The sequence below is a fragment of the Sphaerodactylus townsendi genome, linkage group LG04 (assembly GCF_021028975.2).
Source record: "Sphaerodactylus townsendi isolate TG3544 linkage group LG04, MPM_Stown_v2.3, whole genome shotgun sequence".
NCBI classification, from domain to species: Eukaryota; Metazoa; Chordata; class Lepidosauria; order Squamata; family Sphaerodactylidae; genus Sphaerodactylus; species Sphaerodactylus townsendi.
In genome coordinates, this window is record NC_059428.1 from 18,567,506 (window position 1) to 18,588,506 (window position 21,001).

A 21,001-nucleotide genomic window follows, 5' to 3' on the forward strand; every position below is an offset into this window, starting at 1 on the left:
TGAATTCCCCAGATAAGCCTCCACAGCTCAGGCAGCAGAGCTGGAATCAAACATGGTTCCTCCAGATTAGATACACAAGCTCTTAACCTCCTACGCCACTGCTGCTCCTTGAGAAGATTGAGAAGATAAAAGCCCAGCTCCCATAAGTCAATGGAGAACTTAGAACTCTACTCATATTGGAATGCACTGCATGTAGACAACAGTCGTGCATGAACTTTTTGTTAGATATTTGGAAATGGTGTATAGAAATGTATCTGGGAATCTACCACCCTGTTGTTATATTTTTGTCTTTTCTTTTTGTATATCTTTTTAAAAGTTTATTCTCCCTTTTTTTCTGATTTTTTGAAATAAAAAATTTAAAAGTGAAAAAACAAACATCCTCAAATATTACCCAGGCCCCTTCCGCACATGCAGAATAATGCACTTTCAATCCACTGTCACAATTGTTTGCAAGTGGATTTTGCTATTTTGCAAATTCAGCTGCAAAGTGCATTGAAAATGGATTGAAAGTGCATTTTTCTGTATGTGCGGAAGGGGCTCCAGTAAACTTGTTGGCTAACCTCTGAGATTCTGAGCAACCACTAGTGTTATATTTTTTACTTTATATATATCTTTAAAAAAATTAAAGTATCCTCAAATATCACCCAGTAAACTTGATGACTAACCAGAGATTTTTACTCTGGATCCCCTCAAGTTTAACATGCTGACCTATATATACATTGTTGTGGCTGTCACATATAACAATGAGAAGATAGAAGACTTCACTGTTTCTTCAGACCTCTGATGTTCACCTTGGCCCCTTCCGCACATGCAGAATAATGCGCTTTCAATCCACTTTCAGTGCACTTTGCAGCTGGATTTGACTGTGCAAAATAGCAAAATCCACTTGCAAACAATTGTGAAAGTGAATTAAAAGTGCATTATTCTGCATGTGCGGAAGGGGCCTAACCAGAGAGGCCCTCTTGTTCCCTTTCAAAAATGATTGGCCTAAAATGACGAGTTAATCATCTTCTCTGCTGCTCTGGGTGGCCATCCCTCCTCTTGTTTCTCTTCTAAGCAGCTCGCTTCTTAGTTGAAAGGCTTTTATTTTAAAAATACTCTCCAAGTCTACTTCTCAAGGTTTACGGCTTGGGAGAGCCGGGATGACATCAGCGTATCAACACCTCTGGAATAAGAGGTAGGGAAAAAATAATGGTGTGAAGGCTGTATTTTACGACGAGAGCGAGAAGATAAATCATTAAGAAAGCCACGGTGACGTTTAATCACCAGAGAGGACGAAAAGGGCATTTATTATGCATTAACATGTGACAGCTCCCTTATCAAGAGCTCGGTAGCAGGAGCTGGAAATTTTCAAGCCGTCCTGTAATTATGTAAAATGCTCGATCAAGGCTTTAAAAGAAAATCTTCTCCGTGGACCCCTGACAAATGTGCTGGTAGATGTCTGCATGCTTAGCACTTGTGGCGGGGGTGTGTGTGTGTGTGTGCGTGCGTGCGTGCGTGCGTGCGTGCGTGCGTGCGTGCGTGCGTGCGTGCGTGCGTGCGTGCATATGCTCATGGAAGGATCCCCAAACCACACATCCGTGGCTGGAGGATGGTGGAGTAAGGTTATTTTCACAGTGGTGCTCTGCCTAGCCCAGGGTCTGCAACCTGCGGCTCTCCAGATGTTCATGGACTACAATTCCCATCAGCCAATTGGCCATGCTGGCAGGGGCTGATGGGAATTGTAGTCCATGAACATCTGGAGAGCCGCAGGTTGCAGACCCCTGGCCTAGCCTCATGGCTGACAAACCAGCTCACTCCAACCAGTTTGGAGTCATTTCCTATTTGGGCTGTTGGTAGGGAGTCCAGCCTCTGGGCGGGAACCTGGGGATCCCCCGGAATTCCAGCTGTTCTTCAGATTACAGATATCAGTTCCTCTGGAGGAAATGGCAGCTTTGGAGGGTGGACTCCTATAGCATCGTACCCCACTGAGGTCCCTGCCCTCCCCAGGCTCCACCCCCAAATCTCCAGGAGTTTCCCAACCTGGATCTGGTATCGCTACTCCTCTATCGCCCACTGGTGGCTGGGGGGGGGCTGGACACCCTAGTTCAGTGGTGGCGAACCTTTGGCACTCCAGATGTTATGGACTACAATTTACATCAGCCCCTGCCAGCATGTCCAATTGGCCATGGTGGCAGGGGCTGATGGGAATTGTAGTCCATAACATCTGGACTGCCAAAGGTTCGCCACCACAGCTCTAGTTGCTGGCTCAAGAATGTTCAAAGGGGAGGGATAAAGAGAGGACAGTCATAATAATTTGTGGCTACACTTCCTGTATTTTTGATACTGTGTTTTGCTTTGTGTCAGGACTGCAACTCCCAACATGCACTGGTTCCCGCCTTTTTCCAAAAAGTGCGGGAAAACAAACTGAGAAGCTACATTCCACCAGAGCTTCAGAACCAATGGGAGACCAGGAGCTGGGAGGAGGAGAAAAGCTGATTGGTTGCTGTCTGTTTTTGTAAATAGTTGAAATACTGGAACTGAGGACACAAATCTTCAGTTCCAACACCCTGTACCTAGGGCAGTAGTTCTCAACCTTCCTATTGCCACGACCCTTTAATACAGTTCCTCATGTTGTGGTGACCCCCGTATTTGTATGGGGTGTATGTGATGAGGTTGGCGATGGGGTTTTCTGATGGTCTTAGGTGACCCCTGTGAAAGGGTCATTCAACCCCCAAAGGGGTCCCGACCCACAGGTTGAGAACCGCTGACCTAGGGTGACATAAATAATTAAAGTTCTTCTTTTTTAAGCTGCTTTGCTTGAGTGTGTTCAGCCTTATACTTTGAAGATGACCTTCAAGAATTCAATTCTGCAACTTCTGTGTATTTCATATCTGGCTTTTCCAACACTAAGAGGACCTCAATGCCGCCGCCCCCCCCCCCCCCCCCGATTTCCATAATTGCAAAATTAAAAATTAAAAACCCTCAGTTCTGGTCCTAGAGAATGTCTCTTGGCTATCACGTGTGAAGTTGATTTTCAAAGAATGGTTGGCGTCCTTCTGTTTGTCCTGTATTAAAACCCCAGTTTCCATTTTCAAGGATCCATATCTATCATCGAACTGCTGGACTATGAAATGTGTAAGGATTTCTACCTCGTCGTTGAAGCGAAAGATGGCGGCAGCCCAGCACTAAGTGCAGTGACAACGGTGAATATCAATGTGACAGACATTAATGACAATGCGCCAAGGTTCAGCCAAGAAGTCTACAGTGCCGTCATCAGCGAGGATGCATCCGTTGGTGATTCTGTGATCGCGGTGAGTAGCGAAACCTTCACCTGGGTGGTATACTACATACGTGTAGCTGCATCTATGATACCACTAAGCAGAGCCTGAAGCTGGTTGTGGTGGGTTTTCCGGGCTGTGTGGCCGTGGTCTGGTAGATCTTGTTCCTTACGTTTCGCCTGCATCTGTGGCTAGCATCAGAGGTGTATCACAGAGGGAAGTCTGCTCTTAACTACCAGAATCACATCCAGCTTCCACTATAGTCATACTAAAGAGAACACATGTTCTTTTGTGTGTTTTATTCATGCAGTTTAATGAAGTGCTTCGCTGGGCCTGTGTAATTGGAATGTCATGGAATTTATTTTTGCATTCATCCACCTTCCTAACTGTTGTTTCTCTTCAAATCCTCCGAAGTTGATAGCCGAAGACCTCGACAGTCCTTCCAATGGCCAGATTCATTTTTCCATCATCAACGGAGATCGGGATAATGAATTTTCGATTGATCCCAGTTTAGGACTTATAAAGGTTAAAAAGAGATTGGACCGAGAGCGGGTAAGATCACGTTGGGTTGATTTGCTTTTCTGCCTTGTTAGAAACAGTAAAATACACACAGAAACCCTGCCGAGGCAATGAAACGCTAAAGTATGAACCATCAAAGAAATGTTTTTGATGTTAAAGACACAGTATTTAATTATTCTGTCATGCAAGTTGTATGTGAACAGTAACCAGGTTCTTAACAGAAAATAAATTCTCTTGTGCATGTTTCCTAGGTTGCTTTATAAGCTAGTTAAACAGAAGTTTGGCTCTAATAAGGTTCAAATATAGTTATTAAATTCAACCAATAGGCAGCAATGCTCAAGTGAAAGAATGAAACACAAACAGGCAGTAATTCTCGCATAAAGCAGTAAGCAACCATCTCTATTAAAGTCCATAAATCTTTACAAAAGTGGCAGGTAGGCGGTAATTCAACAGCAGGTTAAGAGTTTGTAACTGTTGGTAATGGCAGGTGGTTATACTGGGGAAATCATTGTCACTCATACACAATATTTGTCATGTCCATATTGATGATTAGTTACAGACATATGAGAATTTTGCATTGTTATTCATATCTCCTTATGTCAGGACCAAGTTTCATTTCTCCGAATCCCCTGTAAATTTCATTTCTCCGAATCCCCTGTAAGTTTCATTTCTCCGAATCCCCTGTAAGTTTCATTTCTCCGAATCCCCTGTAAGTTTCATTTCTCCGAATCCCCTGTAAGTTTCATTTCTCCGAATCCCCTGTAAGTTTCATTTCTCTGAATTCCCTGTAAGTTTCATTTCTCCGAATCCCCTGTAAGTTTCATTTCTCCGAATCCCCTGTAAGTTTCATTTCTCCGAATCCCCTGTAAGTTTCATTTCTCTGAATCCCCTGTAAGTTTCATTTCTCCGAATCCCCTGTAAGTTTCATTTATCCAAATTCCCTGTAAGTTTCATTTATCCTAATCCCCTGTAAGTTTCATTTCTCTGAATTCCCTGTAAGTTTCATTTCTCCCATTCCCCTGTAAGTTTCATTTCTCCGAATCCCCTGTAAGTTTCATTTCTCCTAATCCCCTGTAAATTTCATTTCTCCTAATCCCCTGTAAGTTTCATTTCTCCTAATCCCCTGTAAGTTTCATTTCTACGAATCCCCTGGTTCCCACCACAACAAAGGACCGCCCACCAACACACCTCATATATACTGGAACTGAGGGCAAGAACCCTCGGTTCCAGCACCCTGTAACTAGGGCGACACAGATCAATAAAGTTCATTCCTTTTTATAAAGTCGACTTCGTTGGAGTGTGTTCAGCCTTACACCTTATTATTTGTTATTGATATTCATCAAATATCCATCATATCTTCTGTCAAATGTTGTATGAAGGTTAAAATAATAAAACTTTTTTTCTAAAAAAAGAAAAGACAAGCAGGCAGCAGTTGTCGAAAAGAGCAGCAAAGCGAATGAATATGTTGTTTTCAACTGTAACAACAGCAGTAGTTTTCAGAAGAAGTAGAAGAAAAAGCAGGCGCTCAAAAGAAGCAGTGAGGCGGACAGCCGTGGATAAGGAGACCATCTCGAAGCAAGCATTCTTCAATGCCTATTATTTGGAATCATTGCTTAAAATTGGTGGAACGCCACTCATGTAGCTCTCCTCTCAACTGTATAGGAAAAAATCACATTCACATAGATGTAATTTATACAGCATTTGTACATACAATATGTCTAGATATGGTATTATGTGTGAGCACTTCCCCCAACGGATGTAAACACTTAATATAGCAGGAGAACTCTCTCAGATTAGCGCAGTCTCCAGGAACACACCACACACGACAGTGTTTCTAATTGGTGTCATCCCTGACGTTACCTTAGCTGGCACGAATGCTGACATACCACTTTTACTTTGTATAATTAGCACCAGAAAACCATCTGGCATTCCTAGATCTTTGCTTGGTCCGGTGTGTGCAGATGCTATTTTGAAATGTGTAACGAACGCCAACGCGTTCTGTTGCAAAGGTGTTCGAAAGCTCAGAGGAGGCAGGTTTGCAGAAAAACGACCCCAAAATTAGCCCCCGGGTTCAATATAAGTAGCATGCATGCGTCAAAATTTTCCGATCTGGGCATTGACTCCCCATAGAACATGGAAGTGGTTACCGTAATTTCAGGATAATATGTTTTGGATACAAGGAATGTCTCTTTAATTTGGGGAGAAGAAACGGACATTGTTTCATGGCATGAACTGTATTAGGAAATATGTCCTAGTACTGTTGCATTGATTACTGGCCGTCTTACATGATCTGTTTTTATTGCTATTGTGTTTTGATATATTCTGTAATCCGTCTTTGAGAGGGAAGGCAGTATGATCTAGCTAGCCCAATCTCATCAAACCTCAGAAGCTAAGCAGGGTCAGTTCTTGGATGGGGAACCACCGAGGAAGACTGTACAGGGGAAAGTAATGGCAAACCACCTCTGCTTTTCATCTGCTGGGGGTCGGCATACATTTTGACAGCACTTGTGGCTGTACACAATCCATCTTGAGTCTCAGTAATAAATGAATAGTATATATAAATCAGAATAGAGATAGTTGAGGTGGGTTTTCCGGGCTGTGTGGCCGTGGTCTGGTGGATCTTATTTCTGACGTTTCGCCTGCATCTGTGGCTGGTATCTTCAGAGGTGTATCACAGAGGGAAGTCCCTAGGCTCAAAAAGCAAGCAGGCATGTCTTTAGCAGCAGTGGCGTAGTGGTTAAGAGCAGGTGCACTCTAATCTGGAAAACCGGGTTTGATTCCCCGCTCTGTCACTTGAGTTGTGGAGGCTTATCTGGGGAACTAGATTAGCCTGTGCACTCCAACACACGCCAGCTAGGTGACCTTAGGCTAGTCACAGCTTTTCGGAGCTCTTTCAGCCCCACCCACCTCACGGGGGAGGAAGGGAAAGGAGATTTGAAGTCACTTGGAATCTCCTTACAGGAGAGGAAGGGGGGTATAAATCCAAATTCTTCTTCTTCTTTAAAATCTCCCCATGAGTTAAAAACACCTTAGTTTGCCCCTCCCCCACTAGAAATAGGCGTATGAACACATTACACCAAACACTTTTAAAAAATCACATTGTTTTATTAAACTTGGAATGCACCACAAAATCTTACATGGTATCTCCAAACAAGCAAAGATTCATTCGTTTTTTTGTTTGTTTAATAGATTTCCATCCTGACCTTCAAATACATCTCAGGGCAGGTTACACAAACTAAAAACAAAATGCATCCCAAATTACAGTAAAAATATTGTCATAACAGATTAAAAATCCTAAAAACGTACCTTAAAGCAATTAACCAATACCCCCCCCCCAAAAAAAACCCTCTCTAACTCCCCTCCCCCAAGTGCAGGTGGAGGCCAAGTTCTGGGAGCAGATGTCATCAGTCGAACGCCCAGGCAAAAATGACGGTCTTAACCAGGCGCCCAAAGGTGTATAATGTCCTCGCCTGTCAGAATGTTAAGGGCATTAAAAGAAATAGACAAACATGTACCAAAAAGCAACAACCTGACGTTGGAGAAACAGCTCTATTTGCCTTGAGGCCACGAAAGAAAACATCCTTTCTGTATTAACAGGCTAGCAGAATAAAGCTGTCAGTATTTGGAGTCGCCATCGCAAAGAGTTTCCCCGGCAGAATGCTGGAGAAGCAGAGGCTGCCATCTGTAGACCGCAGGAAAATAATCTGGAGCGAGAAATAGGCGCGCTTAAGTTCCATTAAAACAAGCAGGGCAATCAGCAAACATTGGATGAAGCTCGTGTTCTATTGATCTGGGTGGAAACTGAGGCTGCAGTCCGGAAGTGAAGCTGAAAGCAGACATTACAAAGAATCAGGCAGAGAGCTGCCAGCCTTCCTTTCTCTTGTAATACTTACTTTAGGGGTGTCCAACTGTGGTGCTTCAGATGTTCATGGACTACAATTCCCATCAGCCCCTGCTGGTGGCCATGCCATCAGGGGCTGATGGGAATTGTAGTCCATGAACATCTGAAGCACCAGAGTTGGACACCCCTGACCTAGTTGAAGGGGAGAGGAGTAACAATCAGTCGTCTTCGTAGCATTCATGCCCAACGCACAGTTCATTGGCTGATACGTGACTCTTTGAGATAAGGAAGTCACATTACCAGGGAAAGGCAGGTCACAGCCTTCCCCAATACCCGTTGCCTACCAACCAAAAGCTACAATTTTTCCTCCTGGAAAATAAATCCCAAGTGCCCATGTGGTGGTGGAAAGCACCTTCAAGTCATGCCCAAAGTACAGCAATCCCTTAGGGCAGGGGTGTCAAACTCACAGCCCTCCAGATGTTCATGAACTACAATTCCCATCAGTCCCTCCCAACATGAGCATTGGCTATACTGGCAAGGGCTGATGGGAATTGTAGGTCATGAACATCTAGAGGGCCGCAAGTTTGACACCTGTGCCTTAGGGCTTTCAAGCGAAGAGATGTTCAGAGGTGGTTTGCCATTATCTGCCTCTGTGTAGAGACCCTGGGTTTCCTTGGTGGTGCCCCATCCAAATACTAACCAGGTGGCTCTCAGTCCTCTGCCTCAACAGCTCCACCAACAATGAAGTCGAAAATTCCCAAAATAAAATTATTATGAGGTGGATCTCAAAGAAGGGGTAAAAACGTTGTTGCCTCAACCATAGACCTGATGTAATCGCTCTGTCTTCCAGGCCTTGCACTAAGTCCTGGTCTCATTCAAATTGTTAGGGGGCTTTGACTCTTGATTGCTTATACCCAGAAAATCTTGTTTGTCCCTCAGGTGCTATTGGCTCATATCTGGCTGTTCTAAGGCAGACCAACACAGCTACCTTCTGAAAAAATCCATCTTTCAATTGCATGTTCTTGAGATCCATTGCTTGGCTGTAGCTGCTTAGGAAATTGAATGTAAGGTTTTGGCTTCGCTGAAACACCAGAAGTGACGGCCAGGTTACTTTCAGTGGCTGAACTTTTGAAACTGTTTCTCGCTGCTTTAGGGCCTTTTGGGATCTATTCTGATAATTCAGTTATGCTTGTAATGCCATAAGGCTATAACTAACATCTGTGAAGCTTAGAAGGGGTTTCTTTTGCAGTCGACGCTGTATTTCCTATGCAAAGCACTCGAAGGTGTTTATTTTTTTAAGTGTCCCATTATCTGCAACTCAGATCATCCAAAGTAGCAATTTTAATGCCAGGGAGCCATTACGATTATGAATTGCCTTATAAAAAACAGAGCCCGAGACACAGTGCGGCAGTAAATGGGGAAATAGTGTTATATGAAAGGGCAGGGAGAATAATAAGACCAGATACCTTTTCTTAAAATACAGTGTGTAAGGCCTGAATCTGTACAATGGATTGGCACAAGGTGGTAGAGTCCTGAACTGGTGGTTTGGACTGTACCACTTCAGACTGCGAGTGGAAAAAAGGATGCCATTTTTTCCTCCTCTTAAAAAACCCCGCAAGAAGAAATCTAGTGTCTTCGTATGAAAAGTTCTATCTTGGATTGGGCTATTTGTTCACCCACAAATATTTTAATGCTTTGGGGGAGGTAGAATATTTTAGGGGAGGGGTGGTCACTGTTTTAAAAAGTTTTGGAAGGCTTTTTGCTGCCTGATTGCAAATGACTTGAAACAAACCTGCATTTGTTCCTGGAAATATGATACCTGCCAATCAAATTGATACCTGCCAATCAGATTTACCTACGAGGCCCCTTCCGCACATGCAGAATAATGCACTTTCAGTCCACTTTCAATGCACTTTGTAGCTGGATTTTACTGTGCGGAATAGCAAAATCCACTTGCAAACAATTGTGAAAGTGGATTGAAAGTGCATTATTCTGCATGTGCGGAAGGGGCCCTAGTTAAACATTACAATGTTATGTAGCGAATCATTTCTGGCTTTTTAACCGTGCTTCAAAGCAATTTCAGAGTGAGAGTGATATTTGTACCATTTCCACAGTCCTTCCAACTTAATATATCATAGCTGACCAAATGTATAGGGGACATTTCACCACCATTTTCAGCTAAACCCTCATTTTAGTCCATCCTTTTCCTGCTGTGCTAGTTTTCTACATGAAGAGAGACTACACAGAGAACCTGAAAGTACAGCCCTTAGTGGTTTAATTCACTCTCCTCCAGCAGGGCTCTTCCGGTTCTCCTGCTATGTCCATGTATACACAGACTGCAACACGTACAAGGATTCCAAACCTTTTTTTTAGTATGGCTTAGGGTTTTGTTTTTACCTTTCACAGGTGTCCGGATACTCATTAGTCGTTCAAGCAAGAGACAGCGGCATTCCTCCTTTGTCGGCATCTGTAACCGTCAACGTCGACATTTCAGACGTGAACGATAACAGCCCCATATTTACACCTGCCAACTACACAGCTGTGATTCAAGTAAGTTTATCCCAAGCATCGCTTTCCCGCCCCTAGATCAGTCTGACCTTTGAAATCTGAAGATGTTTGTGTTTTAGTCGCTTTTGATAATTTATCCGCCCATGGTTTGTTGAATCCCCTCTTTTTGTCCAAACAGCATAAGGATGTTCTTAAGTTTCTGCAACGTTTCTTGTATTTGCAAAGATAACCCAGCACGGAATGTGGCTACAGGATTTGCTCTTGATCAAGCCAATTGCTCAGGAATTGTTTCTGCTTTCAGAAAGTGGCAACTGTAGCCATGTCCTCCAGTCTTAAGGGATGAAGCGGCAACCCTGTGCATACTCAGGAGTAAATCCAGCATGCATGGAATAGGCCTGCAGAGCGAAGAGGCAGAGGCGTACGGCTTATAGGGATATAGGGTCACCCATGTCTCCTGAGCTGGCCTACAGGGAGGCAGGGGACAGGTTCGGCAGTGAGTGGCCGCGGGTATAAGCAGTGGTGGGATCCAAAAATTTTAGTAACAGGTTCCCTCACCAGCCCCCCGTTAGCAAAGGGGGCAGAGGCGTACCTAGGCAAACCTGAGCCCTGGGCAAAACCTGAGTTGGATGCCCCCCCATGGGCAGCCACCCCACCACGACCCCCCAAAATGTTTTTTGCACCAGGTCATTTCTAAATCATCATCACATTATAGAAAATGCCCCAACTCACAAATCTGAACACAGCAGTGGTGAAACACACAGGTTCTTTGATAGAGGCTGGTGAGATAAAAGGTACGAAAGGCTGAGAATCAATGAATTGCAGTACCTGAAAGGGATTAACCCAGTTCAGGGAGTTACATTATTAGTCGCCATTGCTATATGGAACCTTCACGTTCAAAGGCAGTATGCCTCTCAGGGAGGCGAGGGCGTGGAGGTGGAAAAGCGGACCCAATTAGTAACCCCCTCTCGGCACACACAAATAATTAGTAACCCACTCTCGGGAACTGGTGAGAACCTGCTGGATCCCACCTCTGGGTATAAGGCTTTTGAAAGCCGACCTGCGGGGAGGGGGGGACTCAGCAGATGAGCCCTGCCCCCAAGCCCCGCCCCTGAGTGCAGGGGGGCGCCCAGAGAAGGAGTTGTCTCCGGGTGCCATTTCCCCCCGATACGCCTCTGCTAAGAGAAGGTCAGCTCCGTGAGGGAAATTGACGCTACTTCCGAGCCTTTAGATGGAGCTTTATAACATTCAAGACCTCACCCTTGATATTGTCTCATTCATCCTTACAGCAGTCTTGCAAGGTAGAGCAATGTTGTTCATCCCACCTGGCAAATGGATGTGAGGAGGCTGAGGAAAAGGGTTAGAGTTAGGATTGACCTTGGGCCAGTTTCAGTACTCTCAGAAGTCCCTCAACCCCACCTACCTCACAAAGTGCCTGTTGTGGGGGATGGAAGGGAAGGAATTTGTAAGCTGCTTTGAGACTTACGGTTGAGAAAAGCAGGGTCCAAACTTTTCTTCTTTTTCTTCTACTGCTATTCCATTCCACATCCCTCGTCATGCTCACCTGCCTCTTCTTCTGAATGATAGTGTGAACAAATTCTTACATGCAGAGGCGGAGGTATAAGAGGGTAGGGGGTGCGCTGCGCACCTGGCCCCCGCCCTCTCCCCCTTCTCCCCCTGTGCCCCCCCACACACACCTAAGCCTCTGCTTACATGTTGTACATACTGGTAAAGTTGACAAGCATCCTGTGGTCACAAACCCTTCTCAGGCAGCACTCGAACCCCAAACCTGAAGCAGAATGAGGTGGAAATGCTGCCGATACCAAATCTTCTGTTACAGCAATACCTTCTGTTACAGCAACGGCACGTTCTTACATATTCTCGGCAGGGAATGTGTTTTTCTCAATGGTGTGCCAAGATATGTAATTAAAATCCTCTCCTTTTTTTGCATCTGTAATTGTGTGTCTGCACAAAGGAAAACAAACCGGTGGGAACGAGCATTTTGCAGCTGGTGGTAGCAGACAAAGACTCCCTACACAACGGGCCCCCTTTCGCTTTCTCCATCTTGGCGGGCAACGAGGAGGAGGAGTTTACATTGGACCCACAAGGCATCTTGCGTTCAGCGGTGACCTTCACGCACAGGGTAGCCACTGAATATGTGCTGTGTGTTCAGGTAGTGTATTATTTTTGCCCGCCTCTCCAGGGACCGGCCAGAAATTGTCCTTGTGTCGGAGAACTGGCTCGCCAATACACCTACGCCACTTATTTGTAATCATATATCTCTCTGCACTCTTTTGTACGGTGACCGTAAGGAGATTCTAGAGCCTGTAGCAAAATTTTTTATGTTTTGTCATTGACAAACGTGCATAAAAGGGTTTATTGTATTTAATTATTGTGTTACTATGCCAGTAAAGGTCGATTGCGGCTATTCTTGTATACTGAGGGAAACCCATTCTAGCAACTCTGAATGCTCTACAGATTATCAGATAACTGGGGTGCTGTGTGGTTTCCGGGCTGTGTGGCCGGGTTCTAGTAGCATTTTCTCCTGACGTTTCGCCTGCATCTGTGGCTGGCATCTTCAGAGGATCTGAGATCCTCTGAAGATGCCAGCCACAGACGCAGGTGAAACACCTGGAGAAAATGCAACTCGGAAACTACATAATACCCCAGCGATTCCGGCCGTGAAAGCCTTCGACAGTACATCCGTCAGGTAACCGTTAGCCTTCCGAAATCATTTACACGAAATCGAGTTTTGGAAACAGCTGACGTTAATGCTGTAAGATTCCCCTCCCCCTTTTTAGCAAGCAGACCGATAAGAACACTGAAAAAGCGTACCTGTAAGGAAAAAATTGCAAATCTTTACTATGGTACATATTACATATTACATATTTAATATGGTACATGTTACATAGGTATTTATCCGCCACGTACCTATTTATCTGCCACATTTAGGTATTTATCCGCCACGTTTCTTCCCAGTGGAGCACTGGCGTAATGCCCTTTGGGCAAGGTGGGCAGCTGCCCAGGGCATCACCTTGTGGGGGGCATCAAAATGCTGGGTTCGTTTTTGGGTATTTTTAGTGGTTTTCCATTTGTGGCCTGCAGGGGGCGCAGTTTTTAGGCTAGCGGCACCAAGTTTTCAGCGTATCATCAGGAGACTGTCCTTATGCTACCCCCCAAGTTTGGTGAGGTTTGGTTCAGGGAGTCCAAAGTTATGGACTCCCAAAGGGGGTGCCCCTATCCCCCATTGTTTCCAGTGGGAGCTAATAGGAGATAGGGGCTACAGTTTTGAGGGTCCATAACTTTGGCCCCCCTGAACCAAACTGCACCAAACCTGGGGGGTAATCGTTAGGGCAGTTACGTGATGAGGACCCTTCGAGTTTTGAGACTGTGTCTTCAGAAATGTGCCCCCCACAGCCTGCAACCCACATTGACAGCAATGCAGAAAACTCTCGAGATTCAGAACAAAGATTCTTGAGCGAATTCCGGGATGTTCTTGCAGGGAGGGTACTTCTTGGACATAATATCAGCACCAAAATTTAGGGTATCATCACGGGAGACTGTCATGATGGCACCCCCAAGGTTTGAATTGCAGTTTACAGTTCAGGGGGGTCCAAAGTTATGGACCCTCAAAAGGGTAGCCCCCATCTCCTTAGCAAAGAATGTGGGATGGGGTACCCCCTTTGAGGGTCCATAACTTTGGTCCCCCTAAACCAAACTGCACCAAACCTGGGGGGTACCATAAGGACAGTTTCCAGATGATACCCTGAAATTTTGGTGCCGATCCATCCAAAAGTGCGCCCCCTGCAGGAACATCCCAGAAATTTGCCCAAGAATCTTTGGTCTGCATTGAGTTTTCTGTATTGTTGTCCATGGGGTTTGAAGGTGTTGGGGGGGGGGGAACATTTCTGAAGACACAGTCTCAAAACTTTCAGGGTTTCATCAGGAGACTGCCCTGATGAAACCCCCTAGGTTTGGTGCAGTTTGGTTCAGGGGGGGCAAAGTTATGGACCCTCAAAACTGTAGCCCCATCTCCTATTAGCTCCCATTGGAAACAATGGGGGATGGGGCACCCCCTTTGGGAGTCCATAACTTTGGACTCCTTGAACCAAACTTCACCAAACTTGGGGAGTAGCATAAGGACAGTCTCCTGATGATATGCTGAAATTGTGGTGCTGATATGTCCTGCAGGCAACAACGTCCTGGTGCAAAAAAAATGTGGTCGTGGTGGAGTGGCCGCCCATGGGGGGCGGGCATCCAACTCAGGTTTTGCCCAGGGCTACAGTTTGCCCAGGGCTGCCTCCTTACGCCCCTGCAGTGGAGATTCACAGGGTGTTTGTTGTTAGGGGGAGGGGAAGGGAAAGGAGATTGTAAGCCCCTTTGAGTGTCCGTGCAGGAGAGAAAGGGGGATATAAATCCAAATTCTTCTTCTTCTTCTTCATGCCACACTTATTCCAGGTACCCCATATCTGCATACATTTCTCCTCTCCATTTTATCCCCTTTGAAGCCCTTCAAAGTAGGTTCACCTTAGGGAGAGCTGCTGGCTATTATTGCCTGGCAACTTCCATGGTTTGTTGGGTTGAAGTCAGGTCTCCTCCTGATTAGAATGCACCTGCCCTTAACCACTATGCCACTGCTGCTTTGTTAAGTTGCTCCATTAAGTTAAGGTTGGGCCATACTTAGCCTCAGCATGTTAATTTTTTTTCATGTTTTGTGATCATTGTTGCATGCTGCCTGTTTTTGTGTGTTTTTTCGCTAGCGCGTGGGCCGATATTTAAAGCGAAGGCTTTTTTCTCCCTGAAACAAATCTCTTGTGTATGTCATTAGGCAAAGGATTCTGGGAAGCCTCAGCAGGCATCCCAAACCTACATACAGATCCGAGTGATCGAAGAAAGCATCCACAAGCCGACAGCCATTCCTCTGGAGATCTTTATCGTCACGATGGAAGACGATTTCCCAGGCGGCGTGATCGGGAAGATCCACGCGACGGACCAGGACATGTACGACGTCCTCACCTACGGCCTGAAGTCGGAGCAGAAGAGTTTGTTCAAGGTCAACCACCACGACGGCAAAATCATCGCTCTCGGAGGGCTGGACAGTGGGAAGTACGTCCTGAACATGTCTGTAAGCGACGGGCGGTTCCAGGTGCCCATGGACGTGACGGTCCATGTGGAGCAGCTGGTGCAGGAAATGCTGCAGAACACCGTCACCATCCGCTTCGAGAACATCTCCCCCGAGGATTTCGTCGGGCTCCACATGCATGGGTTCAGGCGCACCCTCCGCAACGCCGTCCTCACCCAGAAGCAAGACAGCCTGCACATCATCAGCATTCAGCCCGTCGCCGGCACCACTCAACTTGACATGCTGTTTGCCGTGCAGATGCACACCGGTGGTTTCTATAACCCGGCCTACTTGATTCAGAAGCTCACCAATGCAAGGCGACACCTGGAAAATGTGATCCGCATCTCCGCCATCCTGGAAAAGAATTGCTCGGGGATGGACTGTCAGGAGCAGCACTGCGAGCAGAGCCTGTCCATCGATTCCCATTCTCTGATGACCTACAGCACGGCGCGGATTAGCTTTGTGTGTCCCCGCTTCTACCGAAACGTGCGCTGCTCTTGCAATGGTGAGTGGTCCCCCCGCCCCTCCCCTGCCACCAGGCCGTGCCTCGGAGCGTGGCTTTTTATTGCTCTGACGCCAATCAGCCGAGGCAGTTCAATTCAGTCGGTTAAGAGGGCTTCGGGAAAACAGAGTGGCCGGGAGAAATTGATTTCTCATGCTCAGCCGGAATGGTTGGTGTTTATTGATGGCAAATGGGAGGTGAAGGAACTTTGACCCCTCGGAACAAAGGCGGAGACGGGTTGGTCAAAGAGGTCTATAAACCCCCGCGCCCTGGGTTATAGGGTTTCCAGCCAAATGTTTTGGGGTATGAAAAGGACGACTGTGTAAGGACAGTCACAACCACGCTCAGCGTGTTCAGATGGAGGGTGACATTTGACCCGAGTGATAAAGTTGAAAGGCCTCTTCTCAGTCCTGCCCTCTCCAGCTCTCCTCTTTTTTTTCCTCCAGGAGAAAGGGAAGCCAATAAAGTATTTAATTAAGTAATTGGGAGCAGAGGAGAGCCCCTGACCTTTTTCAGCCTGCCCACCACTCTGAGGGTGTGGCAGGATTTTTTTTTTGTTTGGTTTGGTTTTTTAATTAACCGCCTTGGGAACGTTTTCTCAGGGAGGCTTCCTACCATTTCGAAGGTTTTCGGAGACCTGCGCATCTGCTTCCCTCGTAGCTCCGGGCACCGTCTACGTCAGGGGTCTTCAAACTATGGCGCCCCCAGATGTTCATGAACTACAATTCCCATCAGCCCTGCCACTTGGCCATGCTGGCAGGGGCTGATGGGAATTGTAGTCCATGAACATCTGAAGGGCCATAGTTTGAAGCCCCCTGATCTACGTGTTTGAACTGCATGCCGCTTTTTAGAGCTGACATATGAATGCGGAGAAGCGATGTGTGGCAAATTCCCACAGTCCACTTGGGGTTGTCTTTCGGCGTTTGTTGTGGACGTGTTGTATTTTCCAAGTGTTGCATCATTCTATGGTGCGAGACTGCCAGGGATGGCTCTGCAAAGAGTTGCCACTGCGTTCACCATGGGGACACTCTACTTGAGCCCCCTTGTTTTTCTTCAGTAGAGAATAATAGTGCTGACCAGAGGTGGGATCCAGCAGGTTCTCACCAGTTCCCGAGAGTGGGTTACTAATTATTTGTGTGTGCCGAGAGGGGGTTATTAATTGGGTCCGCTTTTCCGTCTCCATGCCCTCGCCTCCCCGAGAGGCATCCTGCCTTTGAACGTGAAGGTTCCATATAGCAATTGCCACTAATAATGTAACTCCCTGAACTGGGTTAATCCCTTTCAGGTACTGCAATTCATTGATCCTCAGCCTTTCTTACCTTTTATCTCACCGGTCTCTATCAAAGAACCTGTGTGTTTCACCATTGCTGTGTTCAGATTTGTGAGTTGGGGCATTTTCTATAATGTGATGATGATTTAGAAATGACCTGGTGCAAAAAAATTGGGGGGGGGGGTCGTGGTGGGGTGGCTGCCCATGGGGGGGCATCCAACGCAGGTTTTGCCCAGGGCTCAGGTTTGCCTAGGTACGCCTCTGCCCCCTTTGCTGAGGGGGGGCGGGCGAGGGAACCTGTTACTAAAATTTTTGGATCCCACCACTGGTGCTGACCTGACAGAGAATGGGGCAACCCTGCCCTTTTCCCAGCTCACACAGAGCTCTTCCTTCCCAAAGAGGTTTTGATTGCCACCACTGGGTTGTTACTCTTCCGTCCACTCAGTGTTCAAATTCTGTTGCTGCTGCCATCTGCCTTCTGTTTATCACCAAGACATACTCGGTACAAAAGAGAGTATAAAAACCAGATGGTCACAAAGTTTTGCAGTTGATGTAGTGGGTACTAGGGATTGAGAGATGAGTCAAATTTCTGACATTTGAGAAAAGTTTGTTAACCACCACGGGCAGGATTAAGTTGGCAGAGCCCTGGCATTTAATTTCCTCAACGATCCAGTTACTGTTGAAGGTTTTTACATCCGGATTCAACTGGTTGTGGTGGGTTTTCCAGGCTGTGTGGCCGTGGTCTGGTAGATCTTGTTCCTAACGTTTCGCCTGCACCTGTGGCTGGCATCTTCAGAGGTGTATCGCAGAGAGAAGTCTGTTAACACTGTGTCCAGAGTGTGACAGACAGTGTGTAACAGACTTCTCTCTGTCATACACCTCTGAAGATGACAGCCACAGATGCAGGCGAAACGTTAGGAACAAGATCTGCCAGACCATGGCCACACAGCCCGGAAAACCCACAACAACTGATCCGGTTACACAGCTTCACTCTCAGCCGGAAGGAGTCGGTTAGTCACCTGCAGGTCGTATTTGTTTACCATCAGTAACCAGCCAAGTGGGTAATTTCAAGCCCACTAACTTGTGGGTTTAGGCCATTGTTAACTGCTGAAAAGCCAATACATGGAACAGGTTAAAAAAATTGAAAGAAAGCACAGGATGGAAATGGCTTCTATTTGTACTAGCAAAGTAGCTGTAAAGTGTGAACAGGTGGCACAGGCTGTGGCACAGCCCTGCCTTCCCGGTTGTTACGGCCCTCAAGTGCCTTCCCCGTGGCCTTAGCTTAGCCAGACAGGGAAGGGCCCTCTGGCCCACTCAGACTTCTTCTGCTCCTGTACCATGTGACTTGCCCTCTGAGGTGCTGTGTGGTTTCCGGGCTGTATGGCTGTGTTCTAGCAGCATTCTCTCCTGACGTTTCGCCTGCATCTGTGGCTGGCATCTTCAGAAGATCCTCTGAAGATGCCAGCCACAGATGCAGGCGAAATGTCAGGAGAGAATGCTACTAGAACATGGCCATACAGCCCGGAAACCACACAGCACCCCAGTGATTCCGGCCGTGAAAGCCTTCGACAATACATTGACTTGCCCTCATTTGCTCTTCTCATTGTAATACTGAAGGCTTTCACAGGCGGAATTAATTGGCTATTGTAGGTTTTCTAGGCCGCGTGGCCGTGGTCTGGTACTTTTAGCTCATAACATTTCAACCGTATATGTGACTGGCCCCTTCAGAGGCACATCATGGTAAACCACGGAGAGAAACACATCTTGCCGTGAAATGCCTCTGAAGATGCGGGTGAAACATTAGGAGCTAAAACTACCAGACCACGGCCACGCATCCTGGAAAACCCACAAAAGCCGGACTCTTCCTCATTCCTTTTAAATGGGCAGCAACCTTCCCCCTGTTGCACTAGAGCTTCCCACTGGAGTCAGGATCCGGCCTGCCCAATCAGCAGTCGAGAGGATGTGCTTGAGAAGAAATAAACACTTCCTGCATATTCACTGGTCAAAGTCAGTTTCAGCCCGAAAGTGCCTGAGCAGTGCAAGAACTGCATATTCTTAAAATATGTATCTTACAAGGAAAGCTATTCCCACTGGCAGATGCCATGGTTATTTACAATTTATATGTGCCAGCTGCGCAGAGATTTTACCTAGTTTACCTTGATTAGCAAACTGAGTTATCAAAACACAAAACAGGCTGAAAGACAGGAAAGCGAGGGCCAGGGAGTCTCCAAGGGTTCGGAAGTTTGTTTCGGCTTGGAGAACTGCCAAGAAAGCAAGGTGCTCGGTCCAGATCTTCAGACTGCAATCCATAAAGTTTCATTTTCAGGCCGTCTGAATTAATCCCGTTGACGTTAATGAAATTGTTCAGGCCCGTCGATGCCCGACCAGATGTCCCAAGCAATAAGAGAAGAGTACCTGGGATTTTCTTTCTTTCTGGTAATGTAAACACTGAGAAGGCAGTTATTTTCCCATGCGGAACCGCCTGCGCTGGACATAGTGTGTGTTAATAAAATCCCAAGTCATAAAATCCTACAAGATTTGGAAATGATCTTCACTAGCAATATTCCTTTTCAACACAAACCCTTCTTCCTTGTTCATATTTATCTCCATACATTTCTGGAATTTTATTTCACGTAGGTCACAGATGTCAAACTTACGGCCCTCCAGGTGTTATGGACTACAGTTCCCATCACCCCCTGCCAGCATCATGCTGGTAGGGAATGATGGGAACTGTAGTCCATAACATCTGGAGGGCCGCAAGTTTGACACCTATGATCGTAGGCCGTAACTTGGACATTGGCCTCCCTGTCTGTTCAAGCAGGCAGCTTTGAGGCAAGAGATCTTTCCCCACAATGCTACCTGCTGGGTTTTTTTTCCAGCAGAGATGTCAGGAATTGAACCCGGGACCTTCTATGTTCAAAGTATGTACTGTACCACCACCTGACTTTTAGAGCCCAGCTAAACATGACATCTGCTACAACTCACATTGGGGCTGCCCTACCCAACGTAAAGACAGACATGTCACTGGAGATGTAGCATTCCCAAGCACCTAGGAAAACAGAGTGGGTGGAGAAAGCTGAAGCCCTGCCTCCCCTGCCCCATGATCCCGAGACCCAGAATGTTCGGCAACCTTAGTTCCCTGACATTGTGTCTGTCTGTAAGCCTCGACCTGTGGCAACTGTCATCTGAGCTTCGCCCAGTGAGCCAGCGTGATGTAGTGGTTAAGAGCAGGTGGATTCTAATCTGGAGAACCAGGTTTGATTCCCCACTCCTCCACCTGAGTGGCAGAGGCTTATCTGGTGAACCAGATGTATTTCTGCACTCCTACATTCCTGCTGGGTGACCTTGAGCTAGTCACAGTTCTTTGGAACTCTCTCAGCCCCACCTACCTCACAAGGTGTCTGTTGTGGGGGGAGGAAGGGAAAGGCGCTTGTAGCCACCTTGAGTCTCCTTACAGGAGAGAAAGGTGAGGTATAAATCCAAACTCTTCTTCTTCTTCTTCTTCTTCTTCTTCTTCTTCTTCTTCTTCTTCTTCTTCTTCTTCTTCTTCTTCTTCTTCTTCTTCTTCTTCTTCTTCTTCTTCTTCTTCTTCTTCTTCTTCTTCTTCTTCTTCTTCTTCTTCTTCTTCTTCTTCTTCTTCTTCTTCTTCTTCTTCTGTGTGGCCGTGGTCTGGTAGTTTTTGCTCTTAACATTTCACTCGCATCTATGAGGAAACATTAGGAGCAAAAACTATCAGACCACGGCCATACAGCCCAGAAAACCACAACAGCCAGTTGATTCCAGCCATGAATGCCTTTGACAAATACATAGATGAATGTTTTATGGAGCAGAAGTCCATCTATGGCTACCAATCTTGATCCTCCTTGATCTGAGATTGCAAACGCCTTAGCATCCCAGGTGCTTGGGAGCCGCTGCCGCAGCAGCAGGCCGTTGCTTTCACATCCTGCATGTGAGCTCCCAAAGGCACCTGGTGGGCCACTGC

At 46.5% G+C, this 21,001-nt stretch overlaps 1 protein-coding gene across 5 annotated transcripts in view; it reads left to right on the plus strand.

Annotated features, from left to right (window-relative positions):
* FAT3 (FAT atypical cadherin 3) overlaps nucleotides 1-21,001 on the plus strand; it is a 484,297-nt gene that overhangs the window by 406,980 nt on the left and 56,316 nt on the right. For all 5 annotated transcript variants that reach the window (XM_048492351.1, XM_048492353.1, XM_048492352.1 and 2 more), the window contains 5 exons: nucleotides 3,079-3,293; nucleotides 3,675-3,812; nucleotides 10,027-10,170; nucleotides 12,101-12,298; nucleotides 14,954-15,752. In XM_048492351.1, the coding sequence (XP_048348308.1) occupies nucleotides 3,079-3,293; nucleotides 3,675-3,812; nucleotides 10,027-10,170; nucleotides 12,101-12,298; nucleotides 14,954-15,752 (1,494 nt within the window). The remainder of the gene's footprint in view (nucleotides 1-3,078; nucleotides 3,294-3,674; nucleotides 3,813-10,026; nucleotides 10,171-12,100; nucleotides 12,299-14,953; nucleotides 15,753-21,001) is intronic.